Source organism: Bos javanicus, chromosome 5 (assembly GCF_032452875.1).
Source record: "Bos javanicus breed banteng chromosome 5, ARS-OSU_banteng_1.0, whole genome shotgun sequence".
Lineage (NCBI taxonomy): Eukaryota > Metazoa > Chordata > Mammalia > Artiodactyla > Bovidae > Bos > Bos javanicus.
This window is the reverse complement of record NC_083872.1, coordinates 42329941-42351698: the sequence shown is the minus strand read 5'-3', so window position 1 is coordinate 42351698 and position 21758 is coordinate 42329941. Positions and strand designations below refer to the sequence as shown.

The 21758-nt window shown below is 33.4% G+C and overlaps 1 protein-coding gene across 12 annotated transcripts in view; it reads right to left on the bottom strand.

The window, feature by feature from the left end:
• The window catches only part of KIF21A (kinesin family member 21A), a 185168-nt gene that overhangs the window by 36345 nt on the left and 127065 nt on the right, over positions 1–21758 (bottom strand). For 8 of the 12 annotated variants that reach the window (XM_061416452.1, XM_061416451.1, XM_061416453.1 and 5 more), the window contains exons 11-20: positions 19229–19432; positions 14435–14473; positions 9851–9941; positions 7350–7467; positions 6817–7005; positions 6180–6379; positions 4066–4173; positions 899–967; positions 597–805; positions 300–453 (exon numbers count right to left, since the gene is read on the bottom strand). In XM_061416452.1, coding sequence (XP_061272436.1) covers positions 300–453; positions 597–805; positions 899–967; positions 4066–4173; positions 6180–6379; positions 6817–7005; positions 7350–7467; positions 9851–9941; positions 14435–14473; positions 19229–19432 — 1381 coding nt within the window. The remainder of the gene's footprint in view (positions 1–299; positions 454–596; positions 806–898; positions 968–4065; positions 4174–6179; positions 6380–6816; positions 7006–7349; positions 7468–9850; positions 9942–14434; positions 14474–19228; positions 19433–21758) is intronic. The other 4 variants (XM_061416455.1, XM_061416463.1, XM_061416457.1 and 1 more) reach the window with 1 other exon arrangement.

The window sequence follows — 21758 nt, the reverse complement described above, 5'->3', positions numbered from 1 at the left end:
AGTGGATATAAAGTTTCAGTTATATAAGATGAGTAAGTTATAGAATTATTTACAACACTGTGCTTATAGTTGACAACACTGTGCTATACATTTTAAAATGTATATTAAGAGGGTAGAGCTCATGGCATCTGTTCTTACTACAATTAAAAAAAAAAGATGTTCATCTATTCATACACAATGCAATCACCACCACCCCCAAAAAACACAGCTTGGCAAGTATTCAATTTACCCAACAAACAAATGTAGAAAACAAAAATTAACAGCTGAGAGAGTGCAAATCTACTCTCTACTTTTCACACCTTGAGCAGCCTATTCATATCAGCCTCCATATTGGAAATAGTCATTTTCTGCATGATGATGTCTGTGACCCTGCGTTCAAGAAGCTGCCACTTCATGCGAGCTGTTTTAGAAGTAAACACTCGGCCAGTCAATCCTTTCCTTTGATATTTTTTTCTATAATCATATAAAAACATACAAACATAGTTACTTATGTGCTTGTTTGATTATGTGACGCCAAATGATGAGCTGTTTTTCATTTAAGTCCAACATTCAGTGATGTAAAGATTACATCAGTAGGAACAGAAGAACATGCTTACCTGGTTCCATTTGCCGTGGGTGTAGGTAAGGCCTGGACTCTTGCCACAGGAATTCTCATTTTTTGCTGGGCTCTTAATGCATCTGTTTCTACAGCAGCTGTACTGGAACCTGTGTCCTGAACAGGAGTATCAGATGAGCTCAACTTCCGAGTGACTTTCCCAGCCACTTTATCTGACATGGGCCTTACTTGCCGACGAAGAGCTGTAACCTGAAATAGCAATGGAGACTGACTCATTCTCAGTGTATAGAAATACATAATTTATTTCAAAGCCAGAATGTTTCCTCCAAATGGTCTACTTGCCTCTTCTGTTTTGCGACGAAGAACCACTTCTTGGTTTCTTTTTTGGGCTTCTAGAAGTCTAAGTTGATGCTATAAAATAATATTGAATAAGTTAAAATAGTAAACTGAAAGATAAAATACTTCTTACTTCTTTATTTTCACTGTCCCATTTCACTGGGAACTGTAAGAATTCTCAGTAGCATCTGAGCTAATAATCACCTTGCATCCATTACTATGGATTTTGCAGGTGGCACTAGAGTTAAAGAACCCATCTCCCGCTGCAGGAGACATAAAGAGACACAAGTTCTATCCTTGGGTCAGGAAGATCCCCTGGAAGAGGGCATGGCAACACACTCTAGTGTTCTTGCTTGGAGAATCCCATGGACAGAGGAGGCTGGTGGGCTACAGTCCACGGGGTCACAAAGAGCAGGACACAACTGAGTGACTAAACACAACACAGCAGCAATAAAGGGCTTACTATATGCAAGTATCTTCCTAAACACTTCACAAATATCTCATTTCTGTTTTGGTTGCTGGCTGAGGCAACCAGGAAGAAACACAGTTTAGAATATTTTCAATAGATATTTTCAATACACTACCTTGTAATACAAGGTATATAATAATTATAAACTCTGGTTTAAATATAGAGAGAACATATATTAATTGTATTAGCACTTTATAATAACTTTGGAAATACTATATTGGTCAATAAAATTAACTGGCTACCAATTTGTTTCTAGGTAGTCTACATGATAAAGAAAATTATTAATTACTTTAAGCCATTTTACAGGGACATAATTTAGGAAATAGTTTTGGACTAAAAATAAAACATGTTCTGGTTCTGTCATTTATTTAACTCTGTGATCATGGGCAAAGCTTTGGACTTGGACTTGATCACAAACATCTCTTCTAGGACTTCAACTCTGTGATGTAACAAATAGCTCTCTATGTTGTGCATCCCAAAATCAAACAGAGGATTCATTCCAAGTTTATATATATTCTTATCAGATAGGAATTCGTTGAGAAAAGGACTCTGTCTTATCACTGTGACACCTTGCCTATACAATAATAGACAGGGAAGAAAAACTAATAAATCTTTTTAAATTAATGAACTATCCAAAGTTAAAATTAACCTATAGTTTCAAGCTTGTTACTAAATTTAATTTCTTCATATTAAAAATCAAATCTCAAGCTCACTCATAATTTTTGTACGACATACACAACATATTTGGTTCTCTAAGGGTTCAAATTGAATATTACAAGAAACACTTTAGACAGGAGTAGAATATGCACACAAGGCATATTTAAAGAGAGGAAAAAGTCTGAAATGGTAGCTTTTTATATGATTAGCCAGAAAAGAGACATCATATGTGTGGATAAAATTCAAAAGTTCAGTCTTGGGAATTAATAGTTCAATATTGATCTCTCTATACATCATATGCTGTTGTTGTTTAATCGTTGTGTCCAACTTAGTAATAAAGAAGTAGGTAGCATACACTGTAAGGAAATCATGCCTGTCACTAAAAAATTTCATTAAAAATGAAATAAATAGCCTAAAAGTCAAAACAACCAAAATGCCCAACAATTGAAGAATGGATTAGCAAAATGTGCTTGGTACATATAGTCATTAAAAAAAAATGTACTACTGATATATGCTATAACATGGATAAACCTTCAAAATATACTAAATGAAAGAAGCCAGACACAAAAGGCTACATATTGTATGATTCCACGTATACAAAATGTCTAGAATAGGCAAATACATAGGCAGGAAGTAGATTAGTTGCTGTCAGGAGCCAGAGAAAGAGAGGACTGGGAGTAATTGCTAATTGGTCTGGGGTTTCTTTTCAGAGTGATGAAAATGTTATGGAATGGTGATTGTTGTACAAATTTGTGAACATACTAAATATTTGAATTTTATAGGTTAAAACTGAGTTTTATGGCATATGAGTTTTATCAATTTTTTAAAAAGCAGGAAAAAAAGAACAGACCATATGCTAGAGTATGATTCTACCTGATTTCAGTAACAATGTACTGACATAAACAAGATCTAAAATCACCAGGTATTAAAAATGATAAAATAGACTGATTATTAAAATACATTAATATCTTGGGAAAATTAATACATATATATATAGTTATAAATATGGGAGTCATCTGACTAACATATTTATTTTTCTATCTTATTAGTCATTCTCTAGCTCCCTAATTTCATCTTTAGCTCACAAAACAGATTTCTATTTTCTAAAATATCTTGTATATTCATGTTTTATTCAGGAAGAATTTAGAAAAAGTTGGGTGAGGAAAATGCAACAAAGGCTGGAACCTAATTGATATTGTGGTAAAGAAGATGATGGCTCCTTTAAAAAAAAAGTCATAAATAACTATATTGTCAAAAATTTGGAAAGAAAAAATCCAATCAACTAGAACCTATAATTTTAATACAATAAAATTTAGCATATTGATATGCATCTTTAAAATTTTTCTGTCATTGTAAATAAGCATTCATATATAAAATGTTACTTTACACTTAATGTTAAAGCATAGTCATTTTTCATTTTACTATGCAGTTTCCAAATTCTAATTGTTAACAGATGAATAAATACCCTTAAATGGAATGAATTATAATTTATTTAACTGTCACCTCTACTGTCACACATCTTAGTTGGTTTTACATTTTTCATTACTACAAATAACCTAAAGTGAAGATTTTAACATACTGTAATGTAATTTTTCTTAGTTTAAATTATTTGCTTAGTCTGAGTTCATGGAAACATAATTCTTGGGTCAAAGAATACAAAAATTTGTATAGCCCTTAGTAAAGTCTCTTCTAGTGAAGTCTGGTTATTAGTTAAGGAACATTCATAAGAATCTCTGTCTTTGGAAACACATTAAAAATCACTATTTTACTGTAACTACTTCCTTGGTCTCCCTAGAAATAATCAATTATTATTTGCCACTTTCTTCCATCTGATCATCTAGGATAAGCCTCCAATAAAACTTATAGTAATATTATACTGTTTTTCATAAACTTTTATGTTGAATTACTATAATCTACATACTATAATAAATTCCATATATAAAAATGCTTTATTGTCCCTTTTTTAATAAAGTTATCAAAAAATATCTTCCATTTATTGAACAATATTATTGACATACAGTATTTTTACATAAGTGGGTCCACTCACATCTCTTTTACGTTGATCCTTTTTCAGTTGAGCAATCTCTCTGTTTCTTCTAGATTCTGTCAATCGGGCTTTTTCTTGTTCTTCTTTCATTTGTTTCATTAAGCGAACCTAAAGTATTAGGTAAATATATCTACTGTGATTACCCTTTTACAATATTCATTAAATAAATCATACGTATGGAAGTATACTCAGGATTCTGAATACTGAACAAGAAAAAATGTGGAGTTTTGCAACATGTTAAATGGTCAGTTCTTATTTTCATAAGATTAATGTATTTATATTTTGAAAACACTTCTAACATATTAATCCAGTGAACCAGTGAAGTTACTCAGTCGTGTCCGACTCTTTGGGATCCCATGGACTGTAGCCTACTAGGCTCCTTCATCCACAGAATTTTTCAGGCAAGAGTACTGGAGTAGGTTGCCATTTCCTTCTCCAGGGGATCTTCCTGACCCAGGGATAGAACCCAGGTCTCCCACATTGCAGGTAGACACTTCACTCTCTGAGCTACCAGGGAAGCCCTTTTTAACATATGAATACTTCTATCAAATTACTTACTGTTCTAAGCTTTTTATATTCAATCCAGGGGTTTTATTACTAGAATAAGTTTTTGGTATTTAACTTATTATCAGTAGCTGTGTGACCTGGAACTAGTTACTTAACCACTCCAGGCTTTGGTTTTCTAATGTATAAGATCATGGCATCTGGTCCCATCACTTCATGGCAGATAGATGGGGAAACAGTGGAAACAGTGTCAGACTTTATTTTTTTGGGCTCCAAAATCACTGCAGATGTTGACTGCAGCCATGAAATTAAAAGACACTTACTCCTTGGAAGGAAAGGTATGACCAACCTAGATAGCATATTGAAAAGCAGAGATATTACTTTGCCAACAAAGGTCCGTCTATTCAAGGCTATGGTTTTTCCAGTGGTCATGTATGAATGTGAGAGTTGGACTATGAAGAAAGCTGAGCACCAAAGAATTGATGCTTTTGAACTGTGGTGTTGGAGAAGACTCTTGAGAGTCCCTTGGACTGCAAGGAGATCCAACCAGTCCATCCTAAAGGAGATCAGTCCTGGGTGTTCATTGGCAGGACTGACGCTAAAGCTGAAACTTTAATACTTTGGACATCTGATGCAAAGAGTTGACTCATTGGAAAAGACCCTGATGCTTGGAGGGATTGGGGGCAGGAGGAGATGGGGATGATAGAGAATGAAATGGCTGGATGGCATCACTGACTCGATGGACATGAGTTTGAGTGAACTCCAGGAGTTGGTGATGGACAGGGAGGCCTGGCGTGCTGTGATTCATGGGGTCTCAAAGAGTCGGACACAACTGAGTGACTGAACTGAACTGAACTGAACTGAATATTTCTATGGGATTGGATTTCTTTGAGAATTCAATGAGTTTATACCCACCTTGTGCCTATAACAGTGCCTGGCATTATAGTAAGCACTTGTTATTTTTGGTATTTTTGTTGTCATCAGCAACTATACAACATAATAACCTAACTACTTTTTCAATCATTTCCACACTTCCTAAGGAAACTACATTGATTTTCATGGCAAAATGTTAAGAATAATCTATTCTAAAACAAAAACAATAACAGATAAGAATTCACATACTCTCTTTGGTGAAGGGAAAAAAACTTGCAGTTTTTTATGCATGGGAACAATAACCACCAAATTCAAGATAGCCACCTCTAAGAGAAAGGAGACTATGATCAGGAATGGATATATAGGAGGTTTTGTACATATCTGTAATATTTAATACCTTAAACTAGACACTGAATATATTGTTCATTGTTTTTATCTCTGACTTTTTGCATGCTTGAAATATTTTTACTTTTGCTAATCTGTAAGAGTTTTAAGAAAATAAAGATAAATATCCATTAAAGTCAGAGAAGTCCTACTGACCACATGATTTTCAGCCATTTCAAAGAAAGACTCTGATAATGGATAACTATAGGAAACAATGACTAACTGCCAAAAGGAAGTGCATCATTTCTAGGTTACAGAAAGAATACAGAATACAGAAAGAACCACAATAATTTTTTTGGTCCCAAATGACACAAGTATTACCATCAAACATTAATTGAAAATATAATCAATACCTTAGTTTTCTTCATTTCCATCACATCCTGCTGTAATTTCTTCAATTGTTTTTCATATTGGGACTGATTTTTAAGCAACCTTGCATGCTCTTTCTGAGCTGCCTGAAGTCTCTGCAGTTCTTTATTCATGGCTTGTAGTTTCTTTTCATATTCAGACCTCACTTTTTTTGCCTTTTCTTCTGAGTAAGATTCCATTGAGCCTAAACGACCAAACAATATTTGCATTTGTTTTTGTGAGATACAGATATTTATTTTACAGATTTATAATTCATGACCTTAGAGAAGAACTACCTCCCAAATACAAACCTCAGGAGGCCAAGGTGTCTTTTAATTACTCTCTCTTTTAATATTGATTCTTACTTAACAGCCATTGAATTTTTATTTTTCTAATTTAAAAAAAGTTCCCAGCATAAATCAAGGCATTAAAACAATTAGCCACAACTTTGGGGAAAAAAAATAGCCTAGACATATACCAGCATGAAAAAACAAAAATGAACAGTAATATTTAACATAATCAGATAAATTAGCATTTAATGTGACTTCTAATATAACTTTTTTTCCTGTAAAGGAAGAGAAGATAAAAATCCAATGTGACAATTTACTCTGAACTTTAATTTGAATTAAATATAATTCTTACCTAAGTTTTGAAGCACTTGGTCTCTTTCAAGCTGTGTGTCCCGAATTTTATGTTGTAGCATCATTAGCTTCTCTTCATACTGTTTTTTCAGCGTCTGCAGTCTTTTCTGGCTATTTTCTAGTTCATCAATCAGCTTTTGCTTGATTGCAATTTCACAAGTAATGTTTGCTAAGTCTGCTTGATAATTGGCTAGTATAAAAGAAAAAAATAAAAATACTGGATAGGCTGTAATCAAAGCATGAAAATCATCTCTACATTCAAGTATTCACCTGGCAGCTGTAAGGAAAATATCCTGAATATACCCAAAACTAAAAAAGTGGCAACAAGATAAAGAGTGTTCACATTGGTCAAGGACAAGAAATACCACTGGTTCCAAATAAAAATGGAAGTCATATAATGACTAACTACAATAAGAGATGAACATGAGTCTTGGAGGGCATACAAGGATGAGATGGAGAGTGCTAAGATCTTTCTGTCATGTTTTAAACAATTTCCCAAAATAAATTTTTGTCCTTGCACCAAAGGACAAATACCTTTTTCATCTGATTCAGAATCTGATTCATCAGAGCTTTCACCCCCTTCAATGTCATCTTCTTCCTCCTCCTCTTCCTCTTCCTCATCTTCATGATCACTCACTTCTTGACTTTCTTCCTAAAATGTGATGTAAAAAGTGTCTATTAATAGCACAATATAAGACCTCGAATACCCAAAGTAATCTTGAGAAAGAACAAAGCTGGAAGAATCAGGCTTCCTGACTTCAGACTATACTACACAGCTACAGTCATCAAAACAGTATGGTACTGGCATAGAAACAGACATATAGATCAATGGAACAGGATAGGAAGTTCAGAAATAAACCCACAGACCTACAGCCACTTAATCTATGACAAAGGAGGCAAGAATATACAGTGGGGAAAAGACAATTTCTTCAATAAATGGTGCTGGGAAAACTGGACTGCTGCATGTAAAAGAATGAAACTAGAACACTCTCTGTCACTATACAGAAATATAAATTCAAAATGTATTAAAAACCTAAATATAAGGCAAGATACTATAAAACACTTAGAGGAAAATATAGGCAAAACACTCTTTGACATAAATCACAGCAAGATCTTTTTCAATCAACTGCCTAGACTAATGAAGACAAAAACAAAAATAAACAATGAAACCTAACTAAACTTAAAAACTTTTGCACAGCAAAGGAAACCATAAACAAAAAGACAGCCTTAAGAATGGGATAAAATATTTGCAAATGAAGCTATTGATAAAGGATTAATCTCCAAAATATACAAAGAGCTCATTAAGCTAAATATTAATATCAAAAAATGAACCATCCAATCAAAAATGGTTGGAAGACTTAAATAGAAATTTCACCAAAGAAGACATACAGGTCAACAAACACATGAAAAGATGCTCAACTTCACTAATTATCAGAGAAATGCAAAATCTCACACTGGTCAGAGTGGCTGTCATGAAAAAAATCTACAAACAATAATGCTGGAGAAGGTATAGAGGAAAGGGAACTCGCTTACGCTATTGGTGGGAATGTAAATTGGTACAGGCACTATAGACAGCAGAATGGAGGTTCCTTAAAAAACTAACAATAGAGCTATCATATGACCTACCAATCCCACTCCTAAGCATATATCTGGAGAAAACCATAATTCAAAAAGATTCAGGCTTCCTGTTCATTGTAGCACTATATGTAATAGCCAGGACATGGAGACAATCTAAATGTCCATTGGCAGAGGAATGGATAAAAAAATGTGGTACATATATACAGTGGAATATTACTCAGTCATAAAAAAAGAACAAAATAGTACCATTTGCAGAGATATGGGTGGTCTAGAGAATGTCATATAGAGTGAAGTAAGTTAGAAAGAAAAAATATAGTACATTAATACACATATATGGAATTTAGAAAAATTATATAGATGAATTTATTTGTAAAGCAGATATAGAATCATAGATGAAGAGAACAAATGTATGGTTACCGAGGAGGTGAGGAGAGGTGGGATGATTTGGAAGATAGGGATAGACATAAATATATTACAGATAACTAATGAGAACCTACTGTATACCAAATGGAAGTCTACTCAATGATCTATGGTGACCTAAATGGGAAAGATATCTAAAAAAGAGTGGATATATGGATACATATAACTAACTCACTCTGCTGTACAGCAGAAATGAACAATATTGTAAAGCAACCACATTTCAGTAAAAAATAAATAAAATAAAATAAAGAAAAAACAAAAAAATAAAAGTCAGTTAGAATTTTTCTTTTTCCCTCAATATTATGGAGTGTTGGAGAAGGCAATGGCACCCGACTCCAGTACTCTTGCCTGGAAAATACCATGGATGGAGGAGCCTGGTAGGCTGCAGTCCATGGGGTCACTAAGAGTGGGACACAACTGAGAGACTTCTCTTTCACTTTTCACTTTCCTGCATTGGAGAAGGAAATGGCAACCCACTCCAGTGTTCTTGCCTGGAGAATCCCAGGGACGGGGGAGCCTGGTGGGCTGCCGTCTATGGGGTCACACAGAGTCGGACACGACTGAAGTGACTTAGCAGCAGCATTATGGAGTGTGCCTAGCAGTATGATTTAATTTTGCCCCACCTCTATTATAATACTTCACATATTAAAATTTGCAATAAAGTCTCACTGAATAAATACAAAAAAGAGAGACTGTGTGATTATGAAGTATAAGAGCATAAAAATTTCACTTCTTGTTAAAATAAATCAATATACAATTTTAAGGTTATTTTATAATAACTTTGTCTTAAATCAAAGAGTACTTTATCTCTTAGTACTGTATCATCCCTTAGAAAATGTTTTCATAATGCATAAGACTATAAGTTGCTAATATTTCATAGCTCACATTTCTGAAGAAAAGAAATCCTCAAGAAAAAGTTTAAAATGGATGCATGATAACTGATTCTCTTTTCTACATACAGGTTAGCATAGTTATCAGCTACCAAGAATAACCTAATCTAGGGACTCAAAGTTCCAGGTTCATGTTTTCATACTTACAACTTCTAATTCAATGTTTTCTCTTTCTGAAATATTCTTTTCTTCTTTTTTCTCTTGGTCAGTGTCTGTATTATCCTCTTTACCAGCCACACTTCAAAAAAAAAGAAACAAAAGTGTATAGTATTAAAGAGGAAAATTGTTCACTTTTCTCCTTATAGATTTTTAAAAACCATCAATTATTTCTGAAAACAAATAAGAAGAGTTCATCATTTAACAAAAGAGCAAAGTTATCACGTCTGATGCTTCAGAGGAAAATAGAAACTGCCATTCAACTCATAGTGTAATGAATTTATATAATTGGAGAAAATCTTATTTTCTAGAAACAGTGAGGAATAGATTATACCCTGGAGCATGACACCTGATAAGATATCTAAGAACTACTCAGAGTAACATTCAATAAGCTAGAATGCAGGCAAACTAATTTCAATGGAAATTAAAAATAGTTTTGTTTTCTCACCTAAATATATAAATTTTTTCTCATCTTAATACAAAGATATAGAAACTTCATTTTTATTGATGTCCTAATACATTTAAGGATAAATCTGCCCACGGTAGGTTTGTCTCCACTGGTTGCATCTGTCATTGTGTTCAGATTTCTCCTGGTAATAGCACCGGCTCTTTTCTCCTAGGTCATCCCTGTAGCACAGGTCTGTTTTTCATAATGTTCTCACAGAAATGTATCTCCACACATCAAAACTGTCTGAAGTTCAGCCTGACCACTGATTTAATAGGAAATTCCAGGATCTGCCACAAGATTCACCAACCAAAGTCTCGTTTTTGGGTATCAGTACAACAGTTCTAACTGCATGCTGCTGCTGCTACTGCTGCTAAGTCGCTTCAGTCGTGTCTGACTCTCTGCGACCCCATAGACAGGCAGCCCACCAGGCTCCCCCGTCCCTGGGATTCTCCAGGCAAGAACACTGGAGTGGGTTGCCATTTCCTTCTCTAATGCAGGAAAGTGAAAAGTGAAAGTGAAGTTGCTCAGTCGTGTCCAACTCTTAGCGTCCCCATGGACTGCAGCCTACCAGGCTCCTCCACCCATGGGATTTTCCAGGCAAGAGTACTGGAGTGGGTTGCCACTGCCTTCTCCAAACTGATGTCAAATAGTGTTAAAGCTAAGCTACTTCAGCCCTAGTGGCCATGAGAAAAAGAAGAGTCCACAACAAGAAAAAAATTTAAATAGTTACATCACTCTGACCCTTCTCGGTTTAGCAACCATGATCAATCACGCACAGAAGTTATACTTTTGTTCGTCAGACTCATGTATTTTTATCAAGCTAGATAGTATTAAGAAAATGAATTTCAAATGAATCTATATGTGAATATTTTCTTCTTGTGCTTTAGTAAACTTTTTAAATCATTAAGAATAAAAAGAACACTTGAATAAAGCAATATTCTGGAAATAAAATTTCCTTAGAAGAAGTTTAAAAATTTTATCAGAATATCTTTATAACAGCTATCATTTCTTTCAGATATTCTGCTACATTAAATACCTGCCCTAATACATGGACTTATTTTTAGCTTCTGGGCTAAAAAATTAATCTTATGTAGGCCCTGCTATTATTATTAATCTGTAATGTTTAACTCTAGGTCCCAATTCTCAGAGACATTTTTGAACTCAGAACAAGATGAATATAAATACTTTTCCTTTGAAAATTCTTAATTTTCAAAATTTTCATAATTCTTAATTTATGTTTATTTAGGTAGTTATTTCTTTAATTTCTATCTTCCCCCACTAGACTGTTTAAATCTCATGAAGGTAGGGATCATGTGTGTTTGGCTCAGAATTATATGCCCAGTACCCACGGTATGTGCATAATAAATGCACATGAAAGATTTATTAAACATATTCATCCCTATGACTGTGCATGAGCATCTCTGTTTGGCACCTCTGCCTGAGTCTCACATACTAATTATGTTGGAGTAAAATTGTACAAATTGAAAGATGCATAAAGACGCATGGAGTACAGCACGTCTCTAGACTGAGTAGAAACTACTAGCAAGAACATCAATTAACTGGAGAGGAACCAAGTAAACTACAGCAAGGTTCCATGAGTTTGTTAAATCACTTGTTAGAGAAAAATGCTGAACATATTTGAATGCTTATCATACATCACTTAGGATATTGATTTTCCATCATCATGGATTTCAAGATGGAAATTTAGAAAGAAATTCCCCTTCATCCAGTCATCTGACTCAAAGGTCAGCACCATGTACTCAAGCAGTCCTATACTTGAGATAGACCTAAGGCTGAGAGCTAGGAAAAGAACATGTGTATGGAGATATTTCTTACTCCCTCTTCTATGCAGTTTCCCTTCCTCACCTGCAACTGTTGCAACATACAATTTTTGTTATTATCAGTTCCTTCATTACTTCAGGTTCCAGCACAAATTTCCTCTTATTCAGGTTTATAGCCATACAACCACCTTGTTCCAGATACTTGACCTAACATACCCTCCTACTTCCTCCAAGTCACCAGAGTCCAGCTCAACAAATGTTACTTCCTCTTACATATGAAATTAATTCATACATTATAAGCTGTTTGTGCCAATTCTGATGCAGAAAAATCAGCAGTAAGTTTACATTATTAATTCACCCTATATCACTTAAAGCTTCAGCTTTTAAAGTACAATTTGATACTTAATGATTATTATACAGCAAATAGTCACACTTTCCTCAATAAACTGGAGAAATTTTATATCTAAAATAACTGTCTAAGCAGCAATGAAAAATATGTAAGTTTGCACTTTACATAGAATCAGAATCTTTGATCTGGAAGACTAGTGATCAAATGACTTAAAACCTTTGACATCTTGACCACCAACGTCAACATCTCTGTTGACAACGAAAAAAAGAAACTTTGCCCTGGGAAAGTTTATCAACTCAAGGGGACTTAAAACCAGGTGTCATGACTCCAAGGCCAGTATTCTAGAATATTGCCTCAAAGTTCGGTTCACAGAGAGAGAAGCATCAGCATCATCCAGGAGCTTGTAAGATATGTAGAATCTCAGGCTCCATCTCAGTCCTACTGTGTCAGAATCTTCATTTTATCAAACTCCCCAGGCTATTTACATGCACATTCATGTCTAAGAAGCCTTGTCCTAAAACACCAAATAATTCTGCTTTTGTTATCCATTAGGGATCATATAAATATTAGAAGCGAACTATGTTCATTAAGTACATTTAAAGGACTTAACTACTGAAGGTGGGAAAATGTTTCTATTACACTACTTTAACTATACATTTTATTTTGACCTTTCAAAATAGAAAAAATTTCACATTTTATTGTCCTAATTTAATCCCAATGATAAACATAATATCCTAAACATAAACTAATTAGGTGAGTCCTAAGATAACTTATAGATAGAATTATATTCTAACTATAGAATATACTAAATAAGTTTAGAATAAATTATAGAAACTTTAGAATACAAGCTTCCCTTGTGGCTCAGCTGGTAAAGAATCTGCCTGCAATGCAGGAGATCTGGGTTTGATCCCTGGGTTGGGAAGATGCCCTGGAGAAGGGAAAGGCTAGCCACTCCTGTATTCTGGCCTGGAAAATTCCATGGACTGTATAGCCCATGGGATCGCAAAGAGTTGGACACAACTGAGCGACTTTCACTAGAATACAATATGTAGAATATAATTGTGGAATGTAGATTATTAAATAACTTAAAGAAAATATAATTTTAAGGTTTCAGCTATTTAAATTAAGAGACTAGTTTAATTGTTACAAAATAAAAGTTCTCAAAAAGCTTATTTTAAGTAAGAAAATTTATAAAGTGGTGCTTCTAAAATATTTAATATTATTTTGAAATCAGTTTATGTTAATCATTTTGATTATGTAATCAGGAGATGTTTAGTAAAATCAATAGAGAGAATTTCTAATAAGTAAAATAGTACTTGACATATGGTTAAATAATCATAGTACTAAATGAGTAAACTGCAAATTTTTATTATATTGAGAGTTCAGAAGTGTGCTTCTAAATTTTGCTCAAATATCAAATGGAAAAAAAAGGAAAAGATCCTGCTTTTGATGTTCACTTTAGATACATTTAAATAAGTTTCTCTTATTCAACCTTAAATATGCCTTATAAATCTTGTCTGTAGCAAGGCCACAGTTTCCTTTTGCCTGTTGCCATTTTAATGTTGTTTTCCCAACAAAGATACATAAAATAAAGAAGTGAAGAGAAAGAGTCCACCCATAACTTAGCATGTGCTGCAATAAAATGCCAGTTCCCACCAAATTAACAATTCTCTGTCTATTCACAGGTTTCCAAAAGACATGTTCTAAAAGTCTAATGGTGGGGTTCTTGGGTCATTTTTAGCCACAAAAATTATAATAGTCTATACCAAATTCACATGAAATTGCCTGAATTTTAATTCACATAACTGGTGTGGGTTTTTTCCTCAAAAAGTAGTTTTCATATTTTCAGTGTTTTTGTTAATTTTATAAGATCATTGTTATTTTTAGGAACACCAAGCTAATATAGTCTGAAATATAATTCTACAACACATAACCTTGTGAATGGCAACTAAGTATTTAAATGACATTTTAATAAAAAACCTGGGAAATATTCCAACCTTCTTTCTTCTCGATTGCTTTCCTCAAGTTTCTGTAGCCTTCAAAATCACGAGGCACAGTATTGGAAGGCCAAGCCAATGAAGGACAAACCAGACAGTAAAAAGCGAAAGTGATAAGAAGGTAAAAATGATACATGAGCTTGAAGACTTTAAAATAAATTTTAAAAGATATCATCAAAGGACAATACACAGTAAAAAGGCAATACATTTTGTATAAATAAAAAGTAAGTAGAAAAACAAGCAGCATTATATCTAAGAAGAGTATATAGACTATCAGTTGAAATTACTCAGCAGTAAAATGTACATTCTCAATTTATGAAGCTGATAAATAGTATGAGCATTTGGATGCCATTGCTTTTCTTAACCTGAAATGGATCATTTTTCTCAGCTTCCAAAAAAAAAAAAAAAGCTCACTTTCAATGATACTGTCTTCCTTTTAAACCTTTACAAAAGACTTTTTTATGGCATCATTTAAAGAGCTTCAAAAAGTAATGCCTTTATACCATAATATGAAAATACCATTAATACTATATACTAGGATACTAATTTTTAAACTTGTTTTATATTTTAATATACTACACATGAACATCACTAAAAATTCTATTTCAGAATTATATATGAAATGGTATTATGGTCAAATGAATATGTTTGTTACGATATCAGTGGAAAATTATAATTTTATTAGCTGAAATTAATATCACTGTACTAATTACTAGACTATCAAAAGGTTATATCTAAGGCAAAGGCAGCAGTAAAATGGGAAATGCAGTACTTTTCATTAGTAAGATTATTTTTTAACCAGTAAACTATGAGAAAAACTATAAATATGTATTTAGAAGTTTGAAGTTTAAAGAATATTCAGTACACAGAATTGGGAATCTTTACTCAATGGAATGTACTGGATACTCATTGTCTCTCATGTTGGCAAAAAGAGAGATAGATGTGCTAGGCTCTGATTAAGCATATAGCAATCTTTACACAGTATACTTCTGCCTGCAATTCCAAATATACTTTTAAGAATCATCAATATTTTTAAATAAAGAGATGGAGTCTTAGTAATGCATCATTTCATCAAGGCACTTCTCATTTTAATTTTATAATGTGATTTTAATTCACAGGTCTGTGATTGTTTTCACAATCAACTTATAAACTGCTATTGCAAGAAGAGACTAGCAATCTGAGGAAAAAAATTTGCATAGTGATATTCATCAGGGATCAAAATGTCCAGTATAATGGCTAAAAAAGGGAAAGAAAAGCCATTGCTTAAGAAATCTCTAGAATTTCTAGAGTTTCAACCTGACACCACTAAATACAAACATAATGCAGTCTGATGAATGAGTGAATTTTTTATTGATATAATGCAAATCATTTAAAGCTAGATATCCAAAATATGGGGATTACTGTGTGAAAGGCAAATTTTATTTATCCATATACACAAAAAAAGCAAAAAAAAATCTAATTTAGGCTTATACTGACTATAATGAGCTATAATGGCTCAAAGAATATGGTTCCCTGGCAAACAGCCCTAATTTTCTATTTTCAACAGGAAGAAATTTTCTTTACCTTACATAAGAGAGCTATATTAAAACATATGGATGATGTGAGCTAATAAACAGGTAAACTTTAGATGCCTTTCCAATTGCTTCCTTAAAAAAAACTGCAATCAATAGTTCCAAAAGACATTAGAGGGACAGAGATATAAACTAATAATCTGATAATTCTCCATAATTTAAAGGAGTATGGTCTTTATTTCATTTAGTTCCATTATTATGTTTCTTCCAAAGTTAAATGGGGTGGGGGACCTGTGACAAATCTTGCTAACCATCCTAACATTTGTATAATAACTAAACAATAAAAATAGGCAATGTTGCCTATTCAATTATTCTTCCTTACTTGCTTACTATCTAGACTTGGATTATTTTACAGTTCAACAGAAAATAAGCACAGAAAGGCAGAAGAGCCAACCTTTAAACCACACATATTAACAATTGGTTGTAGCTTAGATAAAAACTTTGATGCAGAAGAGGGTGAAAGGTTCACATAAAACATGATTTAAGGCATACTCCTTGAAAACAAACATAGCTTCTGACTTAAAAATGGTATAGTTACCATTCTTCCAACCAACACTTACAGTTGTCAGAGGCCCTGTAGTAACTACAACCAAATGCTAACAACACAAAACAAAGTAAATTAAAAGACATGGAGCTTCTAAAAAATTTGCAGATTCAGTGGGAGAAACGAAAGCAGCTATGAGAACTGGGACAGCTGAGCAAAACTGAACCCAAAGGCCAAACTCCAGATAGGTTTTGGAAACTCTCAGCCAAAAAGGGGTATAAAAAAAATCTTCCCTACACCATTTAATTTTTTTTCCCTCGTGAGATTGCTGCCCACATTTTCAATAGTTGGATTAATGCTTTCTCTTTCAAAATTACAAATCTCCCTAGAGGAATCTTATTAGTTATAAGTCATTTCCACTGGCATGAGTTCCTTTAGTCAGATGGCTTTGTTTCCAACTTTGAATTTAAGGAGATGAGAGAAGTAGATGATTTTGAAATTGGGAGTGCTTTGGGCTAGGGAAGAATTACATGAGAACTGACCTCCTAAGGGAAGAATGAATCAAGGCACCATTGGGACACAGGAGGTCAGTAAGTAGGAATAAGAGAGACTGGCTGGCTAAGGCAGAAATTCATTTTTTCCCTCTGCTTTCCTTTTCCTATTCCCTTTTGAATTGTTCATATTATACTATAAAATGAATAAATATCGTTTTATGTGTGTGAGTTAGGAAATCTGGACATTATACATTTGCAACAATTTCTAGAGAAAAATTAGTTCCAAGTTGCAAACAATTTTAAATGGAACTCACTGTATATGCAAAGTTGAGGTAGCACCAAATCTTGCAATGCTCTATTTGATAAATAAATAAATATGCAACATGTAAGACAACTCAACCAGAATCAATATCTAAACAGGACTTACTGCCTCCAAAGAGTTCCTACAGAGACTAATCACTAACTTCAATAAAGTTGCTATCATTCTAAACATTTCTGGACCTCTTTGTCTATTATTTTTGTTTCAACAGTAACAAAAGACCCATTAGCTAAAATGAGAGCTTACTAACATTTTTAAAATAAGAATTTATATTACATATACATACAGCTAAAAGTTATTGGTGATAAATGAAGTGTTTTATCAAACTGACTAAAATAATAATATTTATCAATCAAAAAGCTTACAGCTTTGCATTGTTACAAAAATAACCTGTGTCAGAGGTATTAATTTATGGTATCTATGATCATTATAAAAATGTCAAAAGAGCCTAGGTTTCTAATGGGATCCCTATTATTTATTATTCATACCCAACAGGTGATCATGGTAACATCTCTAAATTTACCTCAACAGGAAAGAGCAGAATCAACTCATGACCTTGAGAAATATATTCTTGCTTACTGTTCATGAACCCAAACTACCCACACCTTTAAACACAAGTCATATCATTTCACATTTTGATCAACTACACAACTGAATTTTACAAATAAAAAGTTATATGCAAAGGTCTCATTTTCATTTCCACAGTATGTTGAGTCACACCAGTTTTGATAATTCTGTGAACACTATTACAGTTTTAAGTGCCCTACAAAAAAAACTAATCATTATATATTTCTAATGCTGCCATAATCAACCACTCATGAGCAATACCTATTAAGACATTAGTATCTTAAGGATGCAATTGCAATTACAATGCTCCTAAGACCATAGATGTGCAGTTCCTGGTTTTAATTATTCTAATAATCCCTTAACTCAAGGACACAAAGCAGAATTAATTCTGAGAGTTTGAACCTTTAACAACTTTAGTCAACAGACTATTCAAGGAAGATATGCCTGGTTGCCAAAATAAATGTCTAAATAAACAGAGCAAAGCAGCACTAGATTAAATGTGAATAATAATTCTACAAAGTGCACCTCTGTAACAAGCTATTTAACAAATAAGATATCCTATTCCCCTTTGGAATATCTAGCCAAAAATGCTTAAAATTAATTTGACCAGCATGTTTAAAATATATTCTATGTAAGTTATTTGACTGCACCATAGAATCAATATGTAAACATGTACACAATTTACGAGGTCTTAACCACTTGCACATTACAAGTGGTTATATTTTAATTTTCCTCCTCTTCTTTGCATCCAGTTGATTTCAGAGGGAGATACTACCAGGATGCAAGGAAAAGGAAGCTTAGAACAGTGGTGAAAAGCTGAGTAACTCCTTGTTGGAAGAGTCAGAAAGTCTGAAATAACATAAATAATTTTGACATAGTCAAATTAGAAGTCCTGCTGAAAATACTTAAGAGACCAAATGACATTAAATGACAGCCTGATGAATTAATTTAGCCTTTAGTTGAACTAATCTAGACAGGAAGCAGAATATATCAATGAGACTATTTAACTGCATTAGAAAATGGAAAAAAATGAAAATACTAAGTAATGATAGAACAAGCTTTGCAGAAAAGATGAATGGAATGCAAAGGCAGCTAGTTGAAGAAATAATAAAATAATTTCTAATAGTAATTTTACCTTATCATAGTCTAAATAAAATTCACTACCGTATTATTGTAATTAATTTAATTTTTTACATATAAGGAAGAGATAAATCTTTAAAAATATATAATTATAATCTATGTTAAATGACATTTCATTTTTAAAAATGAGGTTATATATACTCATTGCAACTGCAAATTAAAATATCCTTAAAAGTGAGAAGAATAGAGATTCATATAAAAGTGATTTTATAACACTACCTTTTTTTCTTCTTCTTTTCTTTTCTTTTCAGCTTCTCTAAATCTTTCTTAGCTAGGTCTATAATCTCAATGGTCTCTTTATCTGAGGATACTATATTAGGGGAGAAAGCTGATGATCCGCTGAAATATGGTGATCTTGATGTGGCTCTTGTCAAGTTTTTTCGAAGATTCTCATTCACTGCTTCACTTTCTAATAATTTTGCCCTAATGAATAAAAATATATTTCAGTTGTAAACATTTTATTACTGTGGTACATAATACATAACATAAAATTTACCTCCCTAACTGTCTCTTAAGTGTACAGTTCTATAGCACAAAGTACATCCATACAGTTGTACAACGACTGCTACCATCTACCTTCAGACTTTTCCATCTTCTCCAACTGAAACTCTGTACCCATTTTATAAAATACACTATAACTTCTCATTCCCCTCTCCTCCCAGTCCCCAGCAACTACTATTCTACCTTTTATCTTTGCAAACTGGACAACTCTAGGAATAAATGGAGAACACATTAAATGAGTTGTTTTGCAAGCTAAAACATTTCCCAAAACATATTTCAACAATGCTACAAGGTACAGCTTTTTTAACAAAAGTGTTCCTAAACATTAGTGTTTGAGATATTTTTTAAAATTTCCTGATTAAATAATTATAAATTTGAAGTAATATTCTGTGCTCAAAAGTGCCAGTGATAATTAGATTACTTGCATTCTGGCCAATAGACACTTGTTATTCTGGCTTTGTAAACCCATTATTTAAACTTAAAATGTACAAGCAGCATGGTTCCCTTCCTTCCATCCTTATTGATCATGCTATAATAACATTTCCAAATAGTCAAACATACTCCTAACTGGCTGAAAGATATCTGGTTCCTGAATATGGTAAGGAAAAAGACAAAAATCACCAAGGAAACCTGAGTCTGATAATTGAAAACATTCTTTTGTTTGCTCAAGTGGTCCTCACAATGACAGGAGAATAATGCATGTGCTGTTAGTAAAATGCAAAAACAATGAATGATGAGATCATAAAACAGCCTTGATTCTTGAGATTACAAGAGATTCAGAGACTACTCTAGGCCAGTTCCTTAAGTCCATTTAATTTAAACCATCATGAACACGATTATCTACCTCAATATAATACATTTCCCATGTCAATTTGGCGCAAGGGTGACTGCACGCATGCTAAGTCACTTCGGTGGTGTCCAACACTGTGCAACCTTATGGACTATAGCCCATCAGGCTCCTCTGTCCAGGGGATTCTTCAGGCAAGAATATTGGAGTGGGTGCCATGCCCTTCCCCAGGGGATCTTTCCAGTCCAGGGATAGAACCCACATCTCTTACATTTCCGGCATTGCCAGGCAGGTTCTTTACCACCTAGCCCCACCTGGGAAGGCCAAGAGTGATTGAGGCAGAGCTATAAGGAGAAAATGCAACCTACTAGTACTACCTATTACTACTAGCATGCACTCATCTCTGTCTCAAAACTATATTACTATGTACTTTAGCATAAGTTCAAATGTTTCAGAGGAAGATGCTAGATTATTTGCAGCTACTGAGCTCTAGAAGACAGTCAGCTCTGTGTTTTTTCACTGTCTACCAAAATTATTCCTGACACTGCTGAAATCAGCTAGAGACAGAATATACACAAATCAGGGAATATATTTTATGTGTTCTATACATTCTTTAATGAAATTGTTTTACTTTATATTAAGTGTCACAACAGCTACAATGTTTTAAAATTGTTAAATAGTTTAAAATTTAAATGTTCACAATTGTTTACAGTTTAAATGTTTAAAAGTGTTAAATGTACACACTTCTAAGTTAAATGATTTCAAAATCAATGTAAAGAAAATTCTGAATATAATGCTGTTATTTTTAATAAGAAGTCAACCTAAGTATAAAAACTCAGCTTAATGATAAAAACTCAAAGTCAAAATTTACACTTTTTCATATTTTCAATATCTAGCTAGAGCCTGAGTACATAATAATGAATGCTAAGAATGACTGAAAATACAAATTAGGTATCAATAATGATCTGTTTTTAATTGGCTTATTAATATAATAATCAGATAATCTGTGTTTATTAGTACCAGATTTTAACAGTTGCATTTGGTAAGGGCATATTATTAATGCTTCAGTCCTGGTGCTAAAAAAAGGCTGAAACCCTTAGGGCTCACTTTTAACTCCACTAACCCCACACCACACTCCTGCTTTCTGTGAGGGCTATAGAGATAACATCTCTCTCTTTGCAATTTCTTCTCTTTCCACTCACCCACCCACACATTTGTTGCTGTCTGCATTTAATTAAATTGGAGACCAATCAGTGAGGCATAAGGAGAAGTACACAGGAAAACTGACAGTTCCATCTCAGCTTTATCACTCACTGAACCCTAAAAGATGATGCTGTTAAAGCTTTCACTTTTTCTTCCATAGAAGAGATGAAAATATATATTTCTCTAGCACAGTTATGAGGATGATACACAATGAATTCAAAATTTATCAAGGAATATTTTAAAAAATAGTAACTATTC